We start from the raw sequence: 27,485 nt of genomic DNA on the forward strand, positions 1-27,485 counted from the left end.
GTCATTTCCTCGATGAAAAAGTATGGTTGGCCCTAAAAAGCGAAAGTTGGGAGTGATCATGCGTTAATTGTTAGGGGAACACGATTTCAAGCGAGTCGACTTCATGTATTTGAGCCTCGTCTCTTGCCCAACCAGCTCACCGTACCGCGTTGTTCAACTCTCGCGACGCGACGGTGTTTCAGGATTTTCTTCGGGTGTCTCAGAATTGTTTCTTCATCCGATTTGATATTTATTAAATATTTATCACGACGGCGTTGGAGAATCTTCTTGATAATTTATAATTTATAAATTAAGGATTGTCGTAAATCATCTACCCGCTCTTTTTGAATTGTTCACAGAGAATTTATAACCACCGGACAATTTTTACGTTCCATTGAATGAAACTGGAAAACATGGTATGTAAAAAGAAATCGCAATAGAATCGCAGAAAAACACAGTCGCAGACACGGGAAACAATAGTAATTGCAAGAAAAGGAGAAAGACACTCTGTTGTAACTCGACGAGCGATAAATGGCACAGTTCGATAAGAAGTCTCTTTGCTGTCACTGAACCTAGAGTCTCGTTAAATTACTACAAGACCAAAAACTGGATTGCAACTCCTCAAAATGTATAGCGCAAGAGAAGCATAAAATATTTCATCGAACTGTCTCTGCTTAAAAAACGTCTTTGAAAGAGAATGAAAAAACCACCCTATCGAGCAGCCTCTAGCAAAGAATATCCGCAGAAACAGGTCACAAGAACTCGAGTCGCTTTAAAAAAAGAAACTAAAAAACCAGAATTAAACCTGGAGACAATCACGGAAAGACATAGAATGCTCTACTAAAAAACATCCAAAAGCGTAGTCGATACCGCCGCTTCGAGTATCAAACTTAAAAGTCAAATTAATCGGCAACCCCAATGAAATCCAGCCCACAAAATGCTCTTAATTAAAAAAAAGAAAAAAACCAAAAATCATCTGACGAATTAGCCCCCACCAGGAGGTCTCTGAAAAAAGGAGCAGTGGTCGCCAAGCAAGCATGGTCTCCGACAGTCCTCCCCCGCGAGCTTCCAGTCATGCGCTGGTTGAAGCCATGGGCGTGACTTCTGTGTCTCGGCAAGGGGATCGCTCGTGGGCTTGGATTGGTCGAGGTGGCCGGTTGAACAGGTACGCAAACCACCTAACCGAGGACCTAACATCGTGGCCGCAGCGTTCCTCCCCACCAGAGATGCCCTGAAGAAGAAGCCTTGCCGATGGGAGTGGCCAAGCGTTAGTTACCTCGGTGGCGAGTTCTCGAAGAGACTAGTCAGGATCAAGGAGCCGTTCGGTCTGGTTCGAGTTTGTCGAAGGACTACAAGGACGCAGGTGTCTCTTCAAGGATATATCCAAGGATTAGACAGCAAGACTCGAACGAGGCTGGACTCTTCTTCTTCTTCTTCTTCTTCTTCATCATCATTTTGACTGCTACCGATTCTTATCGTGGTGCAAACGAGTGACGGCCCCTCAGTGACAGTTCGTCGTCCTTATGATTAGAGGATTCTCAGTGCGATATCCTGACCGTGTTACTTCGAGATCATTATTTCGGCGGTATTTTTAATTGCCGAGTACGAGATTGAAGAGAGGATCCGGCGAGTGTCTCGGTGATCGCGGAATTTGTTGGTGATCTATTTCGATTGATCCTTCGGGGATCTGTGCGCGTCAGACACGGCTTTCGCAGCGTTTTCGTGGAGACTGGAAGCGCGGACGCGCTGAGATGACGGTGACCACGAACTTCTCGATGATGCGACCCTGCTTCACTGGATACCCCTTTCAAGGTAAGAGCTAATTCATTATGTAGACCCTAATTGCTTAAGACTGCTAAGACTACTAGAAACGCCCCAGTTGTCGCGTTCTTTCTATAGACAATGGAACAACCTACATAGGTCGTTTAATTCAGAAGCGAAATTTCCCTCGTGTCCACAATTATTTTTCATTAATCGTTTAAACATTTGACGATCCTACGATTATATGTATGTTAAAGTGGGGACACAATTTATTAGAGTCTCGCTGATTCGGACGGTCCCAGCAAAATCTTTAATCCTTTGGGAGCATTGTGTTACCATTGTGCGCAATATTCGAGTGGGATTCAGAATCGAGATTTTACAACCAGCCCGGTGGCCAGAAAGTCTCCCAGAAAATTGACCGGCAGGATACCCTTAAGATTTTTAAACGGTCCATTGATATATAACCTTACCTGACCCAGGAAGACCGGAACATTGCCATTAATGACGGCCATAAATAACGAAACGTATTTCTCGAGGGACTCTTCCGTCGCGTCGCTCTGGAAAACTTTCCGAGTTCGCACGCCTGTACCACTCAGTTTTTTTCTTGGTGAAAAAATTAGGATACCTGGTGGCCCGTGAGCCTCCAGCCACCCCCTCTTGCGCAGTTCAAAATGTTCTTCGGGAGGCAAAGAAATTCTTTACTTAACATTACGAATAGTTTGGTTCTTTATAGTGCGCTCCATCCGAAATGAATCTCGCAATTTTTATTTCTCGTTGATGAATTTTTTGAGCTACCCTTAATCAAACCAATTGCAAATGATCGATGTATCTATTTGAAATGATCTCGGCAATTTTCATTTACCTGTGCATTGCTCTGCATTTGAAAAAATCGTATCGAATAGATGACAAGCGGAGGATCATCCCGAAAATAATTTCCAGCAATTACGAGCTCGTTTCCTCTCGTGATCGAGCGTGAAATTTTTAAACTTGTTCCTCATTGTGTCACCTTCCCTTCCGGAAAATTCGAACTTGCCAGGTTTCTAGAGTCTTCAGAGATTCTCTGGAAGGGACTAGACCCCATGGATCCTGTTTTATGGCGTCATAAATTTCGGTATCCTACCGTTTTCTGTAGCGTCTCTTCCTGTACGGACGAGAAAATTTACATTCTCCCGGAGTCGGTTGATTAATAATAAAACTCTGTACCGATTACAACAAAGGATACAGTTCGAGGAACGCACAGCCGTCAGATAAGGCGTCTGGAACGTCGCGTCGTTGAGGACGTAATTGCGATGCAAATGTAAGGCGGCCTCTGAATTTTGCATTTTTATTTGTTGCTTACGCTTGTCCCGAGGGAATCGTCATTTGTCACTGTCCGGGTGGTACGCACCGTGTGTTGTTGCCGAGTTTAATTGCGGCGGACAATTAGTCAACGAATCGTTTGCGCGCGCGCACGGCTCGTATATGCAAAATGGAAGCGTTTAACGCCCGGCGAAGAACGGATAATTAAATATTCCCGGAAGATTGATAATGCCGCGGACGCGTTTCTCGCAATTACGCGCTCGATGCATCGGCGATCGTTAATTACGAGTATTTCGCTGAATGTGTCGAAACACGTTCGTGAGAAGCACGCGAGGGCGAAAATCATGCCGAGGCTCTCTCGATTAGCATCGCGAGGAACTCGATCTCCATCGTTAGCAGAAGCTGTCGCATTTTTCTCCTAATTAGCAGTACCATCTCTCATCGATTAACGCGCGACTAATCGCGTTTACCGCAACAGGATACCGTTTATTGTACTTAGATTATTGTAATAAGTAAGATCTAATACGATCGGTAGTTCTACCGCTAAATAAGATCACGTATAGATCGGTTCAGAATCGGGTCGAGGATCGACTGGGAACCTTGCACGAGTTTCTAATTAGTCGAACGAATTAAAAGCAATTTTTTCCCACCCCCGCGTTTTCGAAGGCTGTGCGGCACCCGCTCGCAGTTTTTCGGCCGTCGCGCGTCGGCTGCACTCGAGCCGGTGCAACGCCGATTATTATGCAACTCTGACGACGGATTCTGCGCAATTCCGACCACCGCACCGATTCAACCTGCTCCCTCTCCTGCACTCCATTTTTTCCATTCGCTCTCTTTCTCTCTTTCTCTCGTCCCTCGTCTCGTTACGTGAACGATTCGCTCGAATTCTCCCGCTCCGCTCGTCTTCGCGCGTCACCTTGACGCACGAGATCACCCCACCGTGGGAATCGAATCAGGTTTCTAATCATCGATCGTATCGATCGATCGGTCCTGTTTTTGGGACTTTAATAAATCCAACGACAACGTCGCTGGCTCCCAAAAACCGCGGGAAAACGTTCAAATCGAAGAACAATCGCGTTCCCTATTGGTAACCACAATCTACACACGTTCGCTCGCTAGCGACTCCATTTAGACAAATATTTTTTATTCGATCGCTGTCGAAGGACTTTTATTATTCATCTGAAAAGTGTATATACTTTTTCCGCGAAAATCACATCGCGTGTTTCTTCATGCTTAAATGTCTTCTGTTCGCTTTTTGCTCGATCTCTTTGTCGAAGGTCTTTAATCGGTTCTCAATTAAATATTCTCCTCGACCGCAGTCTTTCAGCATTTTTCTATGAAAATCGAGCTTTCTGCTTCTTCGCAATCATGCTCGAATATTTTTTCGTCCAATATCGAAGGACTCTATCGCTGTGTTTTTAAGCGAATGCGCTCTTCGACCGCAGTTATGTCATAATTCGTCTGATATCCATTTTTTACCGATCGTCATTGATCGATGCTCGTTACTTTTCAATCATGCAAATGTTCTCATGAATTCCAGTCACTGGGAATATGTTTTTCAAAGCCCAAACAGCGACCACGCATTATTTAAACATTATTTAAACATTAAAAGGCTCTCGGCATTTATCCGATTTCAATTGGCCAATGTTTTTCTTCGGCCATCGTCGAAGGCCTCTGCTATACATGTATTCCACTCGGCTCAATGTAACGATTTCTGAGGTTTTCCATAGAGAACGGTACAGTTTCTTGTTTCGAAGTTGAAAATTTCTTAGACAACGGGTGTCGGAGATCGCCGCAAGAACGAGGAAGAAAACTGGCTTCTCGATCGAAGCCAGCTCTCGACCGTGTGAAGATTTTTTGATCGATCGGATCGCTGGATACATTATCCTATCGGGTAATAAGTAACTAACAATTTGTTTTTCTTCGCGGCGATGTCTCGCATCGTCGACCACGCGCCGCAACACACTTGATATTCTACTACACATAGCGTGTGCATGTAGGTATACCGTTCGTCCTGTGTGGGGACACGTTCAGTCAGAGTTTTTCATCTGGTTTACTATGACGGAAAATCTGAGTCACACAGTCTCGGCGCGGCGGGGCGCGGCGCGGCGCGGAGCGGCGGGCAGGCCGGTCCGGGGCAGCGTTGTTTTGCTCGTTTCGATCGCGCTGCAGATCGATCCAGTTGCCGCGGTAATATTCGACTCGATTAGTTCGAAGCCTGCCATTTCGCTGTGTAAGAACTGTTACACGTTCGGATTAGCAGCCTCGTGTGTACGTTCGTTGCCGCGGTTCAAGGAAAAATTCTGCTGCACCTGCGAGTGCAACCAGCGGAGATCTAGGTCCACTGAATAAATTGCCGACGACGAGAAAAACGCTTATTATAATTAATCACGAAGCCCGGGGACACAGAATTCTTGCGAATTTCTCGAAAACTTGATGGAACGCGATTCTAAAAGATCGACCAGCAAAAAGCGGTCTCTCCCGATCGCGATCAAAATTATACGCTATCAGTGTTATGCGTCGTAAACCCTTAGAATTGATTGGTCTTATCGTAATTTATGGGACCCGTGTGCCACAGTCGATATAACTCTTTCTTCTTCTCGAGAACAAGCCTCCTTCCCTCTCGCGTTGTTCCCCTTTCCTCGTTGCTCCCCTCGACAACGCAGGAAACACGTCGAGGTGAAGGTGGAACAATAAATCCAGGTTTCTCTTTATTCGCCGTCGAGTAACTGTTCCCTCGCTCGGCCTGGTTCTTTCGCTCGGCAGCGAAACAAAAGGAGCTTGACCATTTCGCAAACGATCCTTGTTTTATCGTATTGTTTACTCGGATGTTATTAACGATGTTTCAATTTCGATTATTCTCTGTCGTCAGATTTGGGATCTATACCTGGTCAGGGCCGCGTCAATCAACTCGGAGGTGTCTTCATCAATGGACGGCCTCTGCCGAACCATATTCGACTGAAGATCGTCGAGCTGGCAGCTGCGGGAGTCAGGCCCTGCGTCATTTCAAGGTAATGAAACGAGAACTACAAGTTCAACTTTATTTTTTGTGACGAGACTGATGTACATTCGGATTTCATTTTTGTTGTTGTTTCTTGGTTCGACAGGCAATTGAGGGTATCGCACGGGTGCGTGTCGAAAATCCTGAACCGGTACCAGGAAACCGGAAGCATCAGGCCTGGTGTAATCGGTGGCAGCAAACCGAGAGTGGCCACGCCGGAAGTCGAGGCTAGGATCGAGGAATACAAGCGCGACAATCCTGGAATCTTCTCCTGGGAAATCCGCGATCGATTAATCAAAGAAGGAATCTGCGATAGAACCAGTGCCCCCAGTGTTTCTGCGATCTCCAGGCTGCTGAGGGGTCGGGATCCCGAGGATGATGCTAAACTCGGAGACGGTGAGTTTCCTAAAATGTCTTCTTTCAAGTTAAACTCGCATCGCGCGACTATCGTATTTACGTCTTCCATTTTAAATAAAGTTGTCTTTCTAAATGCACCCTCACCCACACAAATAACAATACAGTTCGTTAACAAAGACACTCGGTATTCTCTTAAATAAAAAAAAAAATTGAAACCATAGACGATCCGCAGGCAGAACATTCGAAGAAGTGTCCAACAAGAAATTTTTGCGAGTTCTTTCCCATTCGCGGCGACCAAGATTGATGATCCACCTGAATCGGTGAATCGGGCTACTGCGAATCTTCCCGCGACAGCGCCACCGTGGAAAATTAGATTATAACGACACCGGCTCCGTAATTTGGTCTTCGAGGTTCCAGAGCTCGAGTCGGAAATTGAATCGACCCGTCTTTTTACCTCTCCTAATTTTCTTGGCCTCGGGAATACACTTTTTCGCGATCGCCAAATTCTCTTACCTTTTGTGGACGTTAAAAATTTGTTTAACTGTCGATATCGTATTCTTTCGAGTATGAAGAATAATTGTAGAGCTCTGAAGGTTTTTCTCTGCAACGGACGCGGCGCGACGCGACAGGGCCCCGAGAGTTCCGCGTTTCAAGTTCCCGGCCGCGGCGTCGTTTCGCGAAATTCGCCAGGCGGTTTTTCCCCGGTAAAAAGTGTGTCCGCGATAAAAGCGACCATTAAGGTGTAACAGCTTCCTGCGCAGGGTAATGTTCCATCCGTGGGCAAATTACCCACGCAGGAAATTACGAGGCAGATCAAAAGTGGAGCTTAGCGATGTAGTTCGCAGTTAATTCGCGCTCCGGCCAGAAACTTTCCTCCTGGGACTCTTTAATCATCGCGGACCATTCGAAAAAGTGTTTCTTAGTCGCCGTGTTTCCCCTCGGGCGTTTAACTTCGATGAAGATCCGGAGGGTTAATAACTGTAGCACGGAACTCTTCTTAGGGAGAGATGTTAGGGCTCGATATTGCAGTGTACGTAGTTCGAAACCGTTCGAAAGTTGCAACAACCACCGGCGGTGCAAACATTTATCAATTCTCGCGGATCTAAAACACTTTTGATATGATCGAGGCACACTCTGGATATCGTACGATTCCGTGACCCTACGGGGAAAATAAGACATCTTTATGCGCTTCCGGTGCCTTGCTACAAAGCGTTCCAGATAATAATCCCTCTTCTTGAATGCACGGTTGAAAAAGTGTGTCAGTTGCGCTCGTCGAGGCTGCAGAATTCTTTTTATTACTTCTACGAAGTAAACGGAACACCGTGAATTCTGTCTTGGAAATTTCGTGGATTTTTGAAAACATTTCTTAAAATCAACGAGGATTGATATCGATCGAAACGGACTTGCCCGAGTTGCCACAAGACCGAAACCGTTAGAATCCACTCGCGGGCTCGATTAATTCCTGAAAGCCAAGCCCGCGCCGCGCCCGGGGGCGATCTCGGCGATTTCGGCGATTTCGCGGCGCGCGAGCAGCACGAAATAAGCATAATCACCAGAACCGATCGGAATAGGAAAATTGCGAATATGTCGGAACTTAGTAGCGAGTTCGCGTTCACGAACGCGTTCCGATGACACGCCCCATCAGCTGGCCGCTAAGACCACCAAGGAATCGCCGTCGAATACGGTAGCTGCTGCCGCATGCCGGGCTCACCGTAGCCGAGAAGAGAAACGGTGAATGAATAAATTAAATGGTCGCGCGCATTAATCAGCCTCGCGTTTCTCGATCTTGGAAATTACCGGTTTCTCATCGAGTACCGGGTCCGCCGCGCCGCGCCGCGGTCAGCGAGAGGTAGCTCTGTAATTTTCTCGCCGCCCGGTACATGCCCACGTGCACGGCCCCGAAAGTTCGATAGGTGGTATCGAGAGACGAGAGGAGATGAAGATGATGCGCGCTCCAAGAAGTCCAGAAGATCTTCGCGTTCTCTCCCGGGTGAACGATCCTACACGATTTCCTCGCACTCGATTATCGACGAACGCTGCAATTAGTTCGTTCGGCGAAACTGGAGACGCTAAAATGTAAATGTTTTCATGGTGGCCGAATTGGACAGGATCGGAAATGCCATAAACCAGCCTGAACTATCTTTAGAGACTGTAAGCAGTGTTAGGTTTAGAGAAACGTCTCTTCGGGAATGTTTCGCGCGGTCTGGAATACATTAGGTATTTCTTTTATGCGCGGTAATATGCCTATTCTTTTTGATGGAATGGTTTATCCATTTGGTTTTTCGGCGAACTATCTTTTGTGAGCATGGGTACAATGATCGATGCTAAAGATTTCTCACGGTAGGGGGTTGTTTCTACCCCCGACGACAAGACACAACCCATACTTGTGCCGTCGGCGGTGGTCCGTCTGTCGTGGGATCGGAACTCGGAACAGAGAGTTTTCGTCGGCGGACTTGAAAGAGAGAAACGAGAAGAAACTGCCCTGTAGATTTGTAAGTCGATCGGTCCCGATGGTCGGTCGCCCTTTCAAAACAAAAAGAGGAGGGCAAAAACAACGCGTTAACTGCCGCGCGGGGTGGGAAAGCCACAGGAGCGCCGCGCCGCGCCGACCACCAGAAATCTACTCTAATCGTACAAATACAATCTTGTAGTAGGTCTTGCTCTCCGCTCAAAGGATTTATCGAACAATTTTATACGAATCTTGAATCTTCGATACCTCGACAAAACGTTCAAAAATTCATAAATATCTTGCAATTCACTTGAATAATCTGTTTGCTCTGGGCTATAGGAGTCCCGTGCAGCAGTGATCCCTATTTTCGAAAATTTATTGGCGTTTCTTCGCGCGTCCGTTTTCCCCAGAGAAAATGAACGCGTGCGCCGCGTGTTCGTCGACGTCTTCCGACGATCGGTGTTGCAGAATCACGGCAGAGACCGGCTACCTAGCAATCTCTAACACCCCACGGGTTAATGTCGGGGTTCGAAAGTTTGGTAATGACTAGCCGGTAGCGAGCGCTTAGCCTCGCGGAGGTTGCAATTTCTGACGTGATCCTGCAAAATCGCCTTCGTCCGACTTTTCGTTCGAAGATACCGGACCGCGTTCTCTCTCTCTCTCTCTGCCGATCCCTCCTTCATTTCAAGAACTCGTTGAAAAGAGTTGCAGAGAAAAGGGCAGGGCTTAATAAATTCCGAAAAGATACATTTACAGGGATTTATCGATCAATTTCAACCTCGATTGCACGCTGCTGAGCTGTAACCTGTCGTTTCATCTAAATTTGGTTAAAAAAGTGCTTCCTCGAGGAGTGTGTTGCCCGTTCATTAATTCGCGAGCTTGCAAGATATTTTTTAAAATTATTTTACAAAGGTTTGCTTCATCGTCGAAATGAAAAGTGTTTAAACGTTAGAATTCCCGTTTTGATGAATTTTACGAGTACACTGAACAAGGAAGATGAATAATAATGCAAAGGACCAATAACGAATAGATGTTGTTAATGTTAGTAAAATTGTTCCGAGCAAGGTAAAGTTGAGGAATGAGCGAGGAGGATGTTGGAGAGCCAATCTCGAGGAACAGAAGCTCGAGGAATTGTTCGTTTCGCGAGGAATTCGAGCGACGAAGAAGAAAGGCTCTCGGAGACGTCTCGCATTTTTTAGATTATAGTAAATTTATCATCGGGAACCGCGGAGACGGACGACACGTCCGTAAAAAGAAGAAGAAGTCGCGGAAGAGCGAAGGCCCCGGCGCGCGGCGCGGCGCGGCGCGTCTTGAAATTGTCGAGTGGCTTTGCGCGGTCCGCGACTAATCGGCCGACGACGCCTGACGCCGGGACGCCCCGCGTTGATGCCCATTCGACACGGACTCTATTCCCGGACCCGGTCCCGCTTCTTCCTTTTCCTTTCTCGCATCGGCTCGTTTCTGGCGCGTTTCGCGAGCCACCGCTATTCCCTTCGTCCCCCTATCCCCCAATTTCCATGAAAATTAGTCTCACGGGACTCAAAATTGGTTTCATGATTATTTGTAATTGTATAGACTGTAAAGCACAATATTATATGTATATCCAGTGTTGAACAAAGTGGCTGGCTAATCGATTAATCGATCGCAAAACGAGTGGTGGTGTGCAACTCCAAAAAAATGAATGTCGCGTCGGTGAGACCTACTTCGCAGCCTGTCGATATAATGAACGTAGCCGTGACTTCAAAAGAGAAAAGAGAAAAGAATGAAAGGGCGAGTAGTGTGGCGAACTTGAAGTCGGTCGCGAATCGAGTGTGAAATAACCAGCGCAATGTGTGCGGCGCGAAGAGCGGTTCCTTTTGAACTCCGGGCTCGGCAAAACAAACCATAAACGTGCGTTCACCTGGAGGAGACGGGGCCAGGCAGGTGACACGAGGAATTAATAGCTATTAGACGCGACCCCATAATTTCGTCTCTCTTGTCCGGGGTCCCCGGCATGGCACCCCATTATTTCGATGTATTTCTATTATTTTGTTGCTCGTTCTGCTAACCAGTCGTGTGTCGGTTGTTAACGCGAGACAAGGGAGGAAGCGTTGTAAAATATCTTCTTCCTGCTCCGTTAGGCCTCTTTATCCGTGGCGTTCCGATTCGTTATTAAACCTATAAAAACGTATACCCCTCGGATACCCCCTCTTATTTTCTCTTTATTCAGACGAGAAAACGTCTCTTCGAGGAAAGACACGCTGCTTAAGGTTTTGTCTCGCCGAATTTCTGAGAACACTGCCAATTCGAATACACGTTCGTTCGGACATTTTGCTGATTATGTTTAACATAGAACTCTCGGTTTAATAATTCCTACGAAATGTCGAAGACTGAACAAATTTTGAATAGTTTCGTTTATATTTATTCGTTCCAGGTAAAACCAGCTCCGGATCAGACTGCGAAAGCGAGCCAGGCATCCCCTTGAAGAGGAAGCAAAGGAGAAGTAGAACCACCTTCACGGCGCATCAACTGGATGAGCTGGAAAGAGCTTTCGAGAGGACTCAATACCCAGACATCTACACCAGAGAGGAGTTGGCTTCGAGAACAAAATTGACAGAGGCTAGGATCCAAGTTTGGTTCAGCAACAGGAGAGCCAGGCTCAGGAAACAATTATCTTCGACCACCTCTGGAGGCTACGTCGGTTCTGTGGCTTATCCTGCTGCATCCTATGTTCTTCATCCTCCAGCTGCACCTCATCCTCACACTGCAGCTAGCGTGCCTTCCAGTCACCCGCATGCTCATCCTCATGGACAGACTCTGCCCGATACCACGTTCTCCTCCAGTCAAGGTAGGTTCAACGTGTACTCTGCTAATAAAACGATATAACTATTTTTTTTTTTTACTTTGACGACGAGTATCCGGGGATCTTGACGACTGATCAACGGTTATTTTCAACAGTTCCAGAACTGTACTCTTCCCACCACACCGCCATGTCTCACCAACTGACGTCGGAATCCAGCCGTCTGCCTTCATCGGTTGGCTCGGCACCCAGTTATGGCCTGCCACCATCGGTATCGTACCCCAGCTCTCTGATGCCAGCAACATCGTCCACCAGCACCGGTCACATGACACATCAAGCATCTCCGGTGGCTCCAGCATCGTCAACTTACCAGCAACCCAGCAGCCACCAGCTCCCACCGACTCCCAACTCCTTGGTCACCATGATGGGTCCCAATTCCGGCAATTCGAACCCTTCGTCTGACCACCTGACCTCCTCGGACCTCCCAATCAGCTCTGTGTCCCCTGTACAGCAACAACAACAGCAGCAAGCTAGCCAAGGAAACAGTTCACCGTCTTGGAATTTGCCAATCCCGAGTGGAGGAAGAGTGGGACTCCCCAGTCCACCTTCCAGCCTTCAACAACCTCATGCGCACACCAGTCATCCTCATCAAGCCTTTGCCAGCCACTATGGTGCTCAAGGTTTCCAACAACCACCTAGACCTACTCCTCATCAACCCTTCTACAGCTGGTACTGAGGCTGCCGTCGAGTTCTCTGATTTTATTGCGCGAATCGGAGAGATAGTTTCTTCTAAATCTAACGCATAGACAGCGAATTTTATGCATTTATGATAAAGATGAGTAGGTGCACTATCAAATACGGTTCGGTTATACTATTTTCAACCTATTCGACATATGTATTAAGTAAGAAAACAATTTTCTATTTCACTCCAGGTTTGTTGCAAATCAGGTTTTCAATCATTTTTATTTTGCATAAAGATCCGCTGTCTACTAATGTACAACTGCCAACTGGTTTGGTTGGTTGAATGTGTCATTTTTGCGAACGATCGTTCTACCCTCTGCTAGACTGTGGATTTTATGCGCTTGTAACGAGAATGAGCAGACGGCATTTAAGATAGCAAAAAGATTAAATGAGTTTTTAAGAAGATGAACGCGTTTTATCTCGAATCGATTGATACGATTAAAGAAAGAAGGATCTATTTATTTGGCTTTCTTGTTTCTTTTCTTGCAATTAATGCAGTCCAGTTTTATTTTGCATAAAGATCCGCCGTCTAGTTGGTAGACTGGGAGAGTGTAGACTTTGTTTTGTCCCATGGTTGTTCATGGTAAATTCTGTAGGCCGTTAACATTAGGTTTACGAGACACGTATTATAAAATTAGCGAGTATGTGTCTGTCGAAATACTGGGCCATTTTTATAATATGTAATGTAAGAAAGAAATTTCTACATGAAAAATATTAGAACCGTAAACCTGGTGTTAATATGTCTGTTGATTATAGGGTTCACGCGCTGACTGTTGGACTAATTAGTAAATAAATAATATTGAGTCTTGAAAGTCCTAACTGAAAGCTGATTCTTTGGAACCTGTGATGCGCAACGGTCAGTGCGAAGGCTGAGGAAACGAATTAATGTACCGTTTGAGTATTTGATGAAGATGATGATTATATATTCTGTGTTTTCGTCGAGTATGTTTCGAACATGGTTCATTCTTGTCTGTAAAATACTCGACAAGATTCTTAATTGGAGAACCAAGAAAACCAATGTGACTGATGTTTTGAAAATCGATGATTCAAGTGCCCTTATCTAGTAAAATTGTCCATTTGTATAGTTAGCAGATAGCATAGGATTTAAGAGTAGAGATATTTATTGAAATGTTTCTTGAAATTTCAAAGAGCTGGAGAAACTCGTTAAGTCGTGCCAGTAAATTCAGTGTGTATTTGATTAATTATTAGGTTTTTAGTGTACGTCGTCATTGTATATAAATCATGTATAAGTCTTCTTTTTTAATGTTCATTGCCCTGTGGACGAACGCATCCAGTGATTATATGTACAATTTATACGTTTACAAACAAACAGAGAGTGTAAATATTTAAGTCAAAAATAGCAAACGCCCATTAACGATTCGAAGGCTGTTTGCAGGCAACTAGTTTGATCGTTCCTTTTGCTGTAACAAATGTAGATTCGCTACGAAGCATAAATGAATACCGTAGTTAGTTAAATAGACAGTGTAAATATTTCTATACTTCTTTCATTCTTGGTTTTCGGGGTATTTCTTCTTAAGTTTCTATTATTTCGCGTTTCGTGTGTATACAGTCTGACCAAAAATGTATTTAATATGTAAATAATAGGATCGCGTTAGTTTTACAATTTCAATTAGGAACACTACTTTAAACTTTTGTTGAGAATTTTTATTATGGAGCAAGTAAAATGATCTCTGAATTATTAAGAAAGTTACGATTGCTCTCGGGAAGGTAAAACAAATTCGATGATCACAAACTTGAATCCGAAAAGAAACATTGGTTCCTCGACTGTCAATTTTTATCAATTTTTATTTCAACCTTTGGAAATCACTGTTTCATTGTAAATTATAAGATAATTTAATGTATAAATACTGTATGCATAGAATATTGGGTAGTCAATACATATTGTATTTTATTGACAATGGTAATTCAATAAAGAAAGTTTAAAGAGAACCTGTGCTGCGTTGTCAACTTAATTTACCTCTACACTTATTAACAAGAACATTTAATATTATTTTGCAGCTGGAAAAATTTGCATCGAGCAGCAACAAAATGTACATCTGCTACTTCATAGTTACGGTATAAGTTATAAAATCTTCCGAGATACATCTCAATAGAGAAAAATTAATAAAGTGGCAATTACCACTATCTCTTAATATTATTCCGACAATTTTTATTTTGCAGAAAGATTTATTTTATCGAAAATTTTCGCTACTTTTCGAATGTCTGACTTGGCGCCGAGTTGTACTACTTAAATTCGTGCCACCTCCTTCGATATCATGTTCTCCTAATACTTTTTCAATCTTCGAGATTTTCGCAAATTTTCGACCGTCTGACTTGTCGTTGACTCATACTACTGAATTTCGTGCCACCTCCTCCGGTATCATGTGCTCCTAATACTTTTTCAATTTTCGAGATTTTTGCCAATTTTCGACCGTCTGACTTGTCGTTGACTTATACTACTGAATTTCGTGCCACCTCCTCCGATATCATGTGCTCCTAATACTTTTCAATTTTTCGAAAATTTTCGCTACTTTTCGACCGTCTGACTTGTCGTTGACTTATACTACTGAATTTCGTGCCACCTCCTGCGACATCATGTTCTCCTAATGCTTTTTCAATTTTCGAGATTTTCGCCAATTTTCGACCGTCTGACTTGTCGTTGACTTATACTACTGAATTTCGTGCCACCTCCTCCGATATCATGTGCTCCTAATACTTTTCAATTTTTCGAAAATTTTCGCTACTTTTCGAATGTCTGACTTGTCGTTGACTTATACTACTGAATTTCGTGCCACCTCCTGCGACATCATGTTCTCCTAATACTTTTTCAATTTTCGAGATTTTCGTCAATTTTCGACCGTCTGACTTGTCGTTGACTTATACTACTGAATTTCGTGCCACCTCCTCCGATATCATGTGCTCCTAATACTTTTTCAATTTTCGAGATTTTCGCCAATTTTCGACCGTCTGACTTGTCGTTGACTTATACTACTGAATTTCGTGCCACCTCCTGCGACATCATGTTCTCCTAATACTTTTTCAATTTTCGAGATTTTCGCCAATTTTCGACCGTCTGACTTGTCGTTGACTTATACTACTGAATTTCGTGCCACCTCCTGCGACATCATGTTCTCCTAATACTTTTTCAATTTTCGAGATTTTCGCCAATTTTCGACCGTCTGACTTGTCGTTGACTTATACTACTGAATTTCGTGCCACCTCCTGCGACATCATGTTCTCCTAATACTTTTTCAATTTTCGAGATTTTCGCCAATTTTCGACCGTCTGACTTGTCGTTGACTTATACTACTGAATTTCGTGCCACCTCCTCCGATATCATGTGCTCCTAATACTTTTTCAATTTTCGAGATTTTCGCCAATTTTCGACCGTCTGACTTGTCGTTGACTTATACTACTGAATTTCGTGCCACCTCCTGCGACATCATGTTCTCCTAATACTTTTTCAATTTTCGAGATTTTCGCCAATTTTCGACCGTCTGACTTGTCGTTGACTTATACTACTGAATTTCGTGCCACCTCCTGCGACATCATGTTCTCCTAATACTTTTTCAATTTTCGAGATTTTCGCCAATTTTCGACCGTCTGACTTGTCGTTGACTTATACTACTGAATTTCGTGCCACCTCCTGCGACATCATGTTCTCCTAATACTTTTTCAATTTTCGAGATTTTCGCCAATTTTCGACCGTCTGACTTGTCGTTGACTTATACTACTGAATTTCGTGCCACCTCCTCCGATATCATGTGCTCCTAATACTTTTTCAATTTTCGAGATTTTCGAAAAATTGAACGTTGTATTAGGAGAACATGATATCGAAGGAGGTGGCACGAAATTCAGTAGTATAACTCAACGACAACTGGGACGTTCGGGGAAATTTGGTAGTTTAATAAATATAATTTGAACGCAGAGATATTTCCTTTTAATACATAGTCTTTATTTATTCATTGTAAATTCATACAGACAGTGTTTGTATATTGTACATGTACATAACTTATGTATATTACATACTAAACATTTATAACACAAATGTTGACTAGCTCGGACAGACCCGGCACACCGTCAGACTTCTAATTATAATACTGCATTGCATGGAGGTACTGCCAGTTATGTTAGATGATCATCAGTCCACTGCTATACTGCTATGGTACATATTTGGAACGCGAGTCGAGCTAAGCTCGGGATAGCGAATTGTAGAGTTGTAGAAGGTGTAGAGTTGTAGAATTGTAGAGTTGTAGAGTTGGAGAGTTGTAGAGTTGTAGAAGTTGTAGAGTTGTAGAGTTGTAGAGTTGTACAGTTGTAGAGTTGGAGAGTTGGAGAGTTGTAGAGTTGTAGAGTTGTAGAGGTTGATGGTAGAGGTAGAGGGTAGAGGTACTATCTCGTCGGTGTCGGTGTCGGTAATTACCTAATTTTGCTATTAGTAAATTGTTGTAATAATACTGATAACAATAACATCAATAAAGAAGTTAATATCTTATAGCTAAAGTTTCTTTGGCACTGTTATTGCACGTTAAATAATGCGTCTTCAGGTAATGATGTGTGTGTGATTCGTTTAAATGAAGTACTTCTATGTATACTATTCTATTGACAGGCACTGACTTAAACAAATCACATTTATTTTGGTTAGGAAATAAAATAATTAATTCTGGGACGAGGTTGTGAACTAATTTTCCGTATGCGTAAAACGCTTCTGCGGCGCTTAGAATCTCCCGGTAATACCAGAAGCACATGATACACGAGGAGGTATCCGACAACGTCAGCAATGGCTGACCTGACTCGTCGTTCATCAAATTAATCGATGATTCATTAATTACTCGCTTCACAGCAACAATTTATAAACTTTAGCGGTTGGAGAATACGAGGCGGACCTCCTGCTGCTTTCACGTGTGGTTTTTGAATTGGTGTTGTTAGTTGTTAAATAGTTATTAACAATTTTCCGAGCCTCTATCCAGAAATGAAAATGTCCGGAACCTCGGAAATCTTCACACAATTTCTCAAATAATTTATTTTCGGACTTTCCAGACAGAATATGCGAAGAAGATTTGTAATTGGGGAAACTAGAATAGATTATTAGCAATATTCCACTAGGGATTTTGTATACATATATCTACATTTATTTATTAGCTCCAACCGCGGATGATTCTTGCCGCTCTCAAGATAAGATGCAATGCTAATTCCGGTAAGATTTATCTGCTCCTGAAAGGCCTCCGTACAGCGCCAAAGGATGTAGCGGCAGAATGCTCAAACTGTTGGCCACATTTTAATTTGACGTTATCGACTGGTTGTCGATAACGTTATGCTACCAGCTTCAGCATTTCGCCGCTACGTCCAGTGGCGCTGTTTGGAGATTTTCGAAGAATTGGTATGTGGCGCCGTCTGTGCGAATGAGTCGAACTAAAATTTGGCTAACAGTTTGAGCGTTTTGCCGCTACGTCCAGTGGCGCTATTTGGAGATTTTCGTAGAATTGGTATGTGGCGCCATCTGTGCGAATGAGTCGAACTAAAATGTGGCTAACAGTTTGAGCGCTTTGCCGCTACGTGCTTTGGCGCTGTACGGAGATCTTTCGGGAGCAGATGAATCGTGCCGGAATTAGCATTGCGCCTTACAGGAAGAGCGGCAAGGATCATCTGCGGTTGGAATAAATATTGAACGTGAACGTGATTGTTTAACAACACATACAGTTAAGATCAGTAGAGAAATTGCATGCGATGCATTTTTCTGGCTGCGGTTGTGAATTTCCTACTCTGAATTACAGACTCCATCGAAATGAAAAAATCAGCTAGTGAACTACACGAGGTTGCAACACAAAAGGTGTGTTGTCAGCAGTGTGTTGGGCAATAAATAAATAATTATTTAAATAATGATTTATAAATATAATAACAAGTTATTTGTTATTCGGATATTCAAATAAAACGCAAAAATAATTATTTATCCTTTGAGCAAGTCTAAATGAATTTATATTTAAAATTATAAAGTTAATTGTTATTTACAAATACAATTTGCAATTCTTATTTATATGAATAGATAATAAATTAAATTGTATTATCATTCATTAATCCGCCCTCCGGACGAGCCCGACCACTGGCGGTATACCAGAGAAGGTTGCTATAGCAGAGAAAAAACGCGCACGGATCAGCTCCGAATCGGTTTTTTATTTACAACCACCGTGCACCGACAACTTCAACTCCGACAGATGGACAACACAACACGTGCGACAGACCCAAGCAAATTGGTACAAAAAATGGTTGTATTTACGTAAATATTATAGATACGGGTGATTAGGATATTAATTTCGCCACGTGTTCATTGTATACATATACAAAATACATGAAATAAGAGAAGACCAAAAACTATGTAATTGATTTCCACAAAAATGTACCGATTCTAGATTGAGGATAGTAGAATATTCAATTCTTGAACAGAACATTCTGCAATGTACAAACTTTGTGGTCGTGCAACGAATACTATATAAAATTTACATGTTGTTCAATTTTTTAACAAAGGCGGCGATACGGTATACAAAGTGCTACCTTACGCAAGTAAAGTACTTTTATCCCCGAGTGAAACGTGTCCGAAGAACCAGGACGCTTCCGGCGCTGTCATAAACATCCGAAGGCAACTAACATAATTGTATGCATCTGCAACGTGATGTTCTCCCTTCCGTAAGCTGCTGCTCTTACCATTGTCCTTTGTAAAAGAGAGAACCATAACATGAACTTATATCCGGAGAAATGATCTAACATACTAATGTCCAACAAATGGCGAGAACGATTAAAAAACAGAACAGGATCATTTGTCGTTTTGAATGCAATTTATACTCGTACGCGCGTGTCGTTTTGAATACAAAAGATTCATTTAGAAATGCAATCTCCTTCTGCGGTCTCCTCCTCGTCACGCGGTTGTCAATTTTCCAAGAACACAATTGTGACCGCGATTCCGCGCGCTGAAATAGCATCGCCGCAATGCGAGGAATCCATATAAATCGTGGAAAGTTCGCCCGCGCATACCGGTGCATACGGGAAAAAGCGCATACATGCATAACCGCTGTTCGCGGGGAAGTTCCTTAAACAGTGCTTAACATGAGAATGCGTCCGCTCGAAACGACAGAACCCGTTCGCCAAGTGAAAAGAAACACTCTTTGCGTCGCGCGAGAATCCCTCGCGATTATGCAAACGATCCATTAAAATGCATCCCATCGAAATGTTCGACGTTCCCCCGCGGAAACTGCGGCTCGGGGAACGCGTAACGTCGCGTCGCGGTACTGCTCGCCGGTTCACGGCCTTTGCAATCGGAAAAATTGTTTCGCAAACCGTGGATTGTCCCCTAAAACAAACCTAAACCTTTTCGCGTACCGTTCTCTTATCGCTGCACTTCGCAAATCAATTTTCCAGTTCAATTAGGAACAATTTGAAACAATTTGAAACTTTGATCCACATATTTCAATCGTGATCTTTAGTGTAACTCATGTAGAGAGCCAGAATAACCCGAATCTTCTTAAAATCAATGGAACGGGAGTTTCAAGATAGCCTGTCACGATTTCATAATTAGTTTTAATTCACCGACAAGATGTTCGGAGCGAGTTAAATTTGGCTGAACAGCAACCTGTTTAAAGACTGGAAAGAGACTTTTGCTCGCGAGGGTCACCGATGTCCAATTCGAAAAGTACAGTTTAGGGATAGTAAAAAAAAATAGCAAAATAAAACTGCTATACCAGAAGCGACCACAAAGGATTCTGAAAAGATTTCCGGCGAATAAAATGTCGGATCGAAGTGTCGCGCGTGGTCCGCTCGACAAGAACACGCGGACACGTATCTCGGAACTCGGAACACGAACGTACTTACGCGCAAGTATGGTTGCCGAAAGGTTTCAGCACTCCATCGAGAATGCCCTAACGTCCCTCGTTGCGGATAAAAGGCGTTAGCGTTAGCGTTAGCGCAAACACACGTGCTCGCCTGACAACACCGAGAAATCGTGTTTATCCTCGTTCTCGCCTGATTCTTTCTTCCACGTCATTTGAGCCGCTGCCATTTTCCGCAGCCTTTCCGCTGCGATAACGCTGTAACGTCTTCGATAAGACGGAAAGCATAATTTTAATCTACGCCCCCACCCCACACCTCTTCGCCCCATTGTATTCACCTTCCACATTTTCGAAAATTGTCCGAGAGAGGTTCCGTTTGATAAGGAATTTTCAGAGAACGATTTAATGGAAGCTGGATTATCGCAGAGATTTGCGCTGTATTTTAACAATGACGGTAGCGAACACTGATACCGAAGCATGTGCGTCGCTTTATAGAAACGACGGTATTGAATTTATTTAGATTCTTCCGCTGCTTTGTAGAAACAGGGAGATTGAATTTATTTGAATTTTTCTGTTGCTTTGTATATAGAAGTGACAAGATTCATTTTTCGACCTCTCACCATTTTTATTATCATTTCTTTTGCCGAGCAAGCGCAGTGTCTGTAATAACTTTTTTTATGCGGGCCTACATTGAAAATTGAATTGAAAATGGCATCTGCATCCTGAAACGGAATAAAACGGAGAATTCTTTTAATTAATTGCGGATGGAATATTGTTTGTTCGCTTCGTTAAGTTGGTTTCATTGGGGAAGACTCTCGGAGGCCATTAAATTTCACCGAATACTTTGTTTGTTATATTAATTAGAACACAAGGCAAATGGTTAATTAGGTTAATATTGTAATGTACACGTTGAACGCGGAGTAACCGAAACGCGCGAGGTATCAAACAGAATATTGATCATCGAATATGCTTCAATAGAATGCTCCGCGGACCACGGATCATATCGTTCTGATTGTTCCGACTGACGCGGGACGATGGAATTGTATTTCAAATTGAAACAAACCAACGTTGATTCCGGAGCAAAGAAACCGCGGAATAATTAATTAATATTCTCTCGTTTACAACCGAGAAGTACAGCTTTTCCGTTGGATCCACGAGAGATGTTTAATTTCCTCGAAATTATCGTTAAAAACCACAGTTTGATTTCAATGCAAGATTTTACCATATATGTATGAAATTCATGGTATAATTGTACAAATAAACCTACTTACTTTATGGATGAGGAATGTTCGCTTCTCCGGTCCCCGAGCTTTTCCAGGGTTAAAAATCGCAGTTTAGATGGGGTTGGAGGAAAGAAAGGGTCGAGGGGAAACTACGGCGGATAATATTTATCGCGACGCACCGGTCGCCACGCCGCGCCACGCCGATTTGGTTTTTCGCGTCGCGTCGCCCCGTCCCGTCCCGTCCCGTCCCGTCCCGTCCCCATAAATCAACCCTTAACGCTCGTCCCTTTGTGATCTGCGACGACAATCCAACTTTTCTGCCGGCGTTCGAGGCGAGAACGAGAACGAGAACGAGAACGAGAAACTTTCCACTTTCTTCGCTTTTGGCCAGCGTGTGCGCGCGTTGTCTCGCCCCCTCTTTGTACCGGGACCGATAGCGGAAGATTTCTGCTTACCCGGAAGAAGAAAAGTTTCCCTCGTAAAACTAACAACAATTCGATTCGACGGTACGGAGTCAACAGAGCCGAGGGGTGAGGGCAGGGACGCGGCGAATATTCACCCCCCGGGGCCCTCCCATTATTTCCAAACGATCGAATGAATATGACGAGTCTGCATCGCGTTCTGCACTTCGGACAAAACCATTCGTCAATTTATAGAAAACCGTCACCTATTGCTAATGATAACTTTCACGTTCTCATGGACATTTATAGAGGATTTTAAACTATCAATTTTTCCGATGTTCCAAACTGTTCCACGGAACATTCTCGCGCGAAAAGTTCACACGCTCGTAGAGACAGTAATTAAGCCCGGCGCGCGGCGCGGCGCCTTGTTCCGCCGGAAGTTATTATTTGCACGTGTCTGTGAAATTATAGTAGAATCGGCGGAGATCAGAGTTCCCCGAGATTTTCGAAAGACTAACGAGGGAGGAGGGAGGGAGGGTGGGAGGGTGGGAGGGTAGGAGTCGGGGCGAAGCAGTTCCGTTCTCGAGAGTCTTCCACAGTTTTCGAAAAGTTTTCGGTGGCGCAGCCCCGCGCGGGGAAACTCGCTCAACTTTCGGAACAGCGTCGCCTCGACCGGAAGTGCCTCGAAATTGTCGTTAAAGCCCTTCGAAACGAGAGACACGACCGGCGCAAAATAAGCGCCCCGGTCTCTCGCTATCGTTGGCGTTGGCAACCTCTCCGATGTCTGATCAGCGGGAGACCTCCTCTACTACTTAACTACGTCCTGCTTTACCCTGCCGCTGTAATTTCAATCTATTCCACTTACGGTTTTACGCGGCGCCGCGCCGCTATTTACCAACAGGGAACTTTCGGGCTGTCTATGGATGTAATTTAATTACCGAATCGCGAAGTTGTTCGGCTAAATAAGCATTATTAGCGAAAGAAGCTGCGGGAGGTTAGAAAACATAGTTTCTGAGATTTTGTTCACCTTTACTGCCGAATTCTTTTCGTGTCATTTAGATGTGCCATTTAGATGCGCAGCGCCGCGCCGATAGAAATAAAATGCCTGACCATCGTACAACCTTATTCAGTCGAGTGATACTCGGCAATGATTCGAGGTGCTGATCGAGTCACCGAAGCGAATGGTAACGGGGACAGAAATGAAGCAGGAACTCGCCCTCGACCGGCTCCTCGAGATTACACATTCGTCTACAGAGGGAATTCTGGCTGTCAGAGAACAGACGTTCTGGCCGGGACGTCTAACGTCATAGGCAAACCCGAGATCGCGTAATTAACAGGATATATCCTTCCCCAATCCTCTGCTGTGTCGGTGCCAACGGGAGCGCCCCTTCCTCCCCCTCATCGTCTGGCAAAGGGAGATTGAGATCGTGTTACGGTCCTGTCGGTTACAGGAACCACTTGCTAAACTCGCCTAAGACGACTACTAAGACTGATTGGGGATCCTGAGCTGTATGCAACGTCACCTTAGCCACTCAGACGATTGTTTTTCAACTGTAATCCCTCTGCTAGCGATGGACACGACGCGTCGCGGCACGGCGCGGCTCAGTCGGATTAGATGTTTCGATCGCGTTTCAGAATCGAATCAACAGTTGTTGTCTTACGATCTGATCTTTTAAGCCTTTTCCTTTAATTATGATACTATCGACAGAAATGATATTCTAATATCTTTACGATTCTGCAGTTGACGTTTTAATTTTTCTCACAAGTGCATAAAATCCGCACTGTCTAGTGATCTTTATGCAAAATAAATAAATATTTCCATTGATCAGTGGACACAGGATAATTATCCCATTAAATGAATAATATGTTAGTGTTCTCGGCGCAACGGTTCGATCAACTAATTACGAAAAAGCAAATTTTGCACGTCAACTTAAACTTTCGTAATTAGTTGATCGAACCGTTGCGCCGAGAACACTAACATATTATTCATTTAACAACCATACGATCGATAATTCAAACAATATTTTATTATCCCATTAAGCTGAAACTAATACGTTGATGTCCTTAAATATTTTTAACATGTCCACTGTTTTAAATTGTACGTACCCATTTTTGTCGTAAATGCATAAAATCCGCAGTCTAGTAATAAATAATGCTATTGGAATTGTTGATCGGGATGCATCACGATTGGTCCAGGTAACATTTACTGCGCAACAATGGACTGTTAATTATCGCCGTCCGCACAGAGATATCAACGAACAGTCTCTGAATGGTATTCTGATTGACCGAGAACCCTCCGACGCGACCGCCTATGTAACTATCTTTACGATTGAATGTCCTCGGTGACAAATGAAAAAGTTTTCACCGCACGTGTCCGGCTCCTTTATCGATCTTTCGTCGAAAATTCGTCGTTTACCTTTTCACGGGAGGGCGAAAAGTTCCGCGGGACCAAACTTTCCGAGAATAAGGATGACAATAAAGCGGCGCGGCGCGGCGCGGAGCAACTTTCTACGAGGATATCTGCGCGCGGCGCGGTGGAACCATCATCGTCGGAACAACGTTGCGAGTAACATTTCGAGAGGGGGAATCTCGTTCACCCGGTCTGTCGTCACGAACTCGAATCTTCCATGGAAAAATAACACCGTAAACAAGTAACTTCGCCGTGACGAACGTCTAAAAATTCACAAAATCCCACCTCGCGGCGAAAACAAATATTTTCCGAGCTTTGGAAATCCGATTCCGTAGAAAATTCCGACACTGATCAGCCGTCTCCTTCCCCGTGACCTCCATTTCCTTTGTCAACAGCTCGCGAGATGATCTAGCAATCCTGTTTTCCTGTTTCCTCTACTTCGGGAACTGCTGCTGTTGCTCGAGCAAAATCACGGCGAGTAGAAAAAGCGACGCTGCTCGGGCACCTGAAATTTCTTTCCGCGGTAAACAGTTCAGAAAATGGTCTAATAATCCCGTCTTCTCGACTGCTGTTTCTCGAATCGATGTATTTCTAGTTCGGAAGATATTTCAGTAGAAAAACCTAGCGCTGGTCGGACGTTGAATTCTCTAATGGAGTTCGCTTAATTGTTGCAAACAGCTGCTAGCCGGCAGGGAAAAGTTCCAGCAATAGAGAAGAAACATTTGTCGAGTTCGAAACGCCAGTAAGTAAAAACGTCCACCACCGCACCCGGTCAGACATTAGGTTTTGTAGCCTCGATTCGATACGTTCCGGAAAAAGAACGTTCACGATCGCGACATCCCATTTCGCGCGAGAAACAAACGTTATTCCATCGAAAACACTTTTCAAAACATGGTCCCCGACACTCAAAGCGGGCTTAATGATCCTCCGATGCCCGTACCGCTTAATTGCGAGTGGAAGTCGGCGTAATTTCGTTGCAGCTCCCCCCGTTTAATGTTGTTTCGACAAGGCGAGCGCGGCGTTCTACAAATTGCTATTTCCACTTTTCGCGCGCGCGCGTAGCACGTGGGATATGGAAATGAAATTCGTTTCGCGTTCCCTTCGGCGTTCAAAGCGCGTTTAATTGTTTCGACCGTGCGCGCGTTTCGAAGAAAAGTCCGCCTTTCGTTTCGACGTTCCCGGGATTCATTTATTCGGTCGAAGAATTGTGTGTCCGAGTAACAATTAGAAGATTATATCAAACCAGCCTGCGGAGTCGGGGAGACAGGGAAAAGGATCGACGAGTTGAGATCGTGGGTAGCAGCGGAACGACACGACACGACACAAAAGTTTCTCGAACAGAGCTCTTTTCTTTTCTTCATTGCTCAGGAAAAACACTTATGGTTACAGGTGCACTTTGGAAACGGTCACGGACGCACACGCGTATGAAAAGCACACTTTTACAAAAGACCTCTCATGCATCGTGACTTCCACACATGAAGGCTTCGCGCGTGTTCGATTCGAAACGGTTTTAGACTGTCCTTCGTAAAGAGAGGAAAGGTTTCCGACAATTTTTCACGATCGAGAGACTGTTCCTCTCGATGATAGATAACACGTTCTTCCCGAAGAACAACAAGATAACGATCGAATAAGACACTTTTGATGGAAACTCCGTGCTTCAACTTTTCGAGGAACAGCGAATCGAACGCGCGCAAAGTCAAATTCGAAAATACTCTAGCCCGGGGCGCTTGTTTTCTAGTCTCTTCTGTATGTAGTATGTACACAAAAAGCGGGGCACAGCAAGTGTGGTTTTGATTCGTAAACTGCTCCCACGTTATCGTACGTACACTATGTACAGCCGTTTTGTACAGGTTTATAACGTAAAGGGATAAAAGTGACAGAAAGTAGGATTAAATCGACGATTTAAACATGCTATCGACACGGGTTTCAAAGCTCGATGACAAATTCGTTTATATAAGAATAATCGAGCCGCTCATCTGCCAAATCGATCAACTGCTACAAATAAAAATTCGTTCACCCGACGACTTCCTTCAATTTTACTCGTTTAGAAGTGTTTTCACTGAAAAAGATTAAGTGATCGAGTGCTGTGCCAGTAAAATATAAATACTAAAACTCGAAAGTTAATCGACGTGGTTTGCGAGTAGCTCGTTCAACGACACCGATCATGAACGTTCGAAAATAAAACTCCCTTGGACCACGGTGTGTGTGTGTGTGTGTGTGTGTAAGAAACTCACAATTCAATCTCGCACGCACATATTTTTACAGACTTTGTACAGGTTTTCTTTTTACAACGAACGAGGCACCGTCGCGCGATTAACTCACAGTATATTCTCCATTCGACGTTCTTATTCTCGTTTTTGTCGACGATCTCGTTGTCCCTTTGAACGCGAACTTGCGGAAGGGTTAGGAAGCACCGTCCTCGGTCTTTTCGTGGATCACTTGACTCGAGTCCTCGCGATTCAAGCAGTCCCTTATCGCTTGCAATATCACGCGCACCCTCCTGTCGAGGGCTGCCAGGTGGGGCTCCCATAAAACAGGTGCCACGGGGTCCTTCGCCATGCTTTTTCGCATCGCCTCGCTCAGACGCACCGGCCCGTTGTGAAATCTGAAAAAGAACACGAGAGGAGATTTTCTTTTTAGCCCGAGCCTGAGATTTTTGTAATTGATTCTACGTTTATTTTAAGGATCGTGCCATAAATAAAGCAGCAGCGTGTTCGGTAAAGTACAACTCCAGCAGACAATTCGGATTGTTTCCGCGCGCTTGCCGGAACAAAACCAGTCTGCCAAACCAGGAAATAGAAACAGAGACAGAGACGCGGTTGACGCTCGTTCGCGAGAAAAAATTCCGCTCCACCTCTCTTTTCTTCCTCTTTTGTATGCCGTTCGGTTCAGTGCTCCGAATGCCGGAAAAACTTTTTTCTCCCCGTGTATAGTGAAAGTGATTTGTCCAATGACCGATGAGCGCTTCGATCGGCTCGATGTTGAATACACCAGGTGTATTCTATGCTGTCTAGACAACTTATCAACGATTCCGAAGAAGAAGGAGAAGAACGATCTTGGCCAGAGAAAACTATCGACTCGATATTCACCGAAGCGGAGGCTCGTAGTCGATCGTTTCTTTTTTCTTTTTTAATAAACATGCAAATCCGCGGAAGTCGTTGTCGACGACGGACAGGAAAGATTAAAAAACGTGACTGACCCGCCTCCCCTTCCGAATCGATCAACGTGGAGAAGGAATTTTTCAATAAAAATGCAAATCCCCGCGTAA

General features: G+C 44.2%; 2 protein-coding genes across 3 annotated transcripts in view; one reads left to right on the top strand and one right to left on the bottom strand.

The window, feature by feature from the left end:
- Positions 1 to 433: 433 nt before the first annotated feature.
- LOC143214818 (segmentation protein paired) lies at positions 434 to 14,306 on the top strand. Of its 2 annotated transcripts, none has more exons than XM_076436255.1 (5): positions 434 to 1,791; positions 5,912 to 6,050; positions 6,147 to 6,436; positions 11,260 to 11,673; positions 11,784 to 14,306. In XM_076436255.1, the coding sequence occupies exons 1-5, from the start codon at positions 1,731 to 1,733 to the stop codon at positions 12,359 to 12,361; spliced, it is 1,482 nt and encodes a 493-aa protein (XP_076292370.1). In that variant the 5' UTR covers positions 434 to 1,730; the 3' UTR covers positions 12,362 to 14,306. The 2 variants fall into 2 exon arrangements, with proteins under 2 accessions (XP_076292370.1, XP_076292369.1); XM_076436254.1 differs by lacking the exon at positions 434 to 1,791 and adding an exon at positions 5,097 to 5,272.
- Positions 14,307 to 20,783: 6,477 nt separating this feature from the next.
- Positions 20,784 to 27,485, bottom strand: part of LOC143215055 (extracellular serine/threonine protein CG31145) — a 59,223-nt gene continuing 52,521 nt past the window's right edge. Inside the window, exon 7 of the mRNA XM_076436793.1 lies at positions 20,784 to 26,822. Coding sequence (XP_076292908.1) covers positions 26,621 to 26,822 — 202 coding nt within the window. The 3' untranslated portion in view covers positions 20,784 to 26,620. The remainder of the gene's footprint in view (positions 26,823 to 27,485) is intronic.

Source organism: Lasioglossum baleicum, chromosome 13 (assembly GCF_051020765.1).
Source record: "Lasioglossum baleicum chromosome 13, iyLasBale1, whole genome shotgun sequence".
Lineage (NCBI taxonomy): Eukaryota > Metazoa > Arthropoda > Insecta > Hymenoptera > Halictidae > Lasioglossum > Lasioglossum baleicum.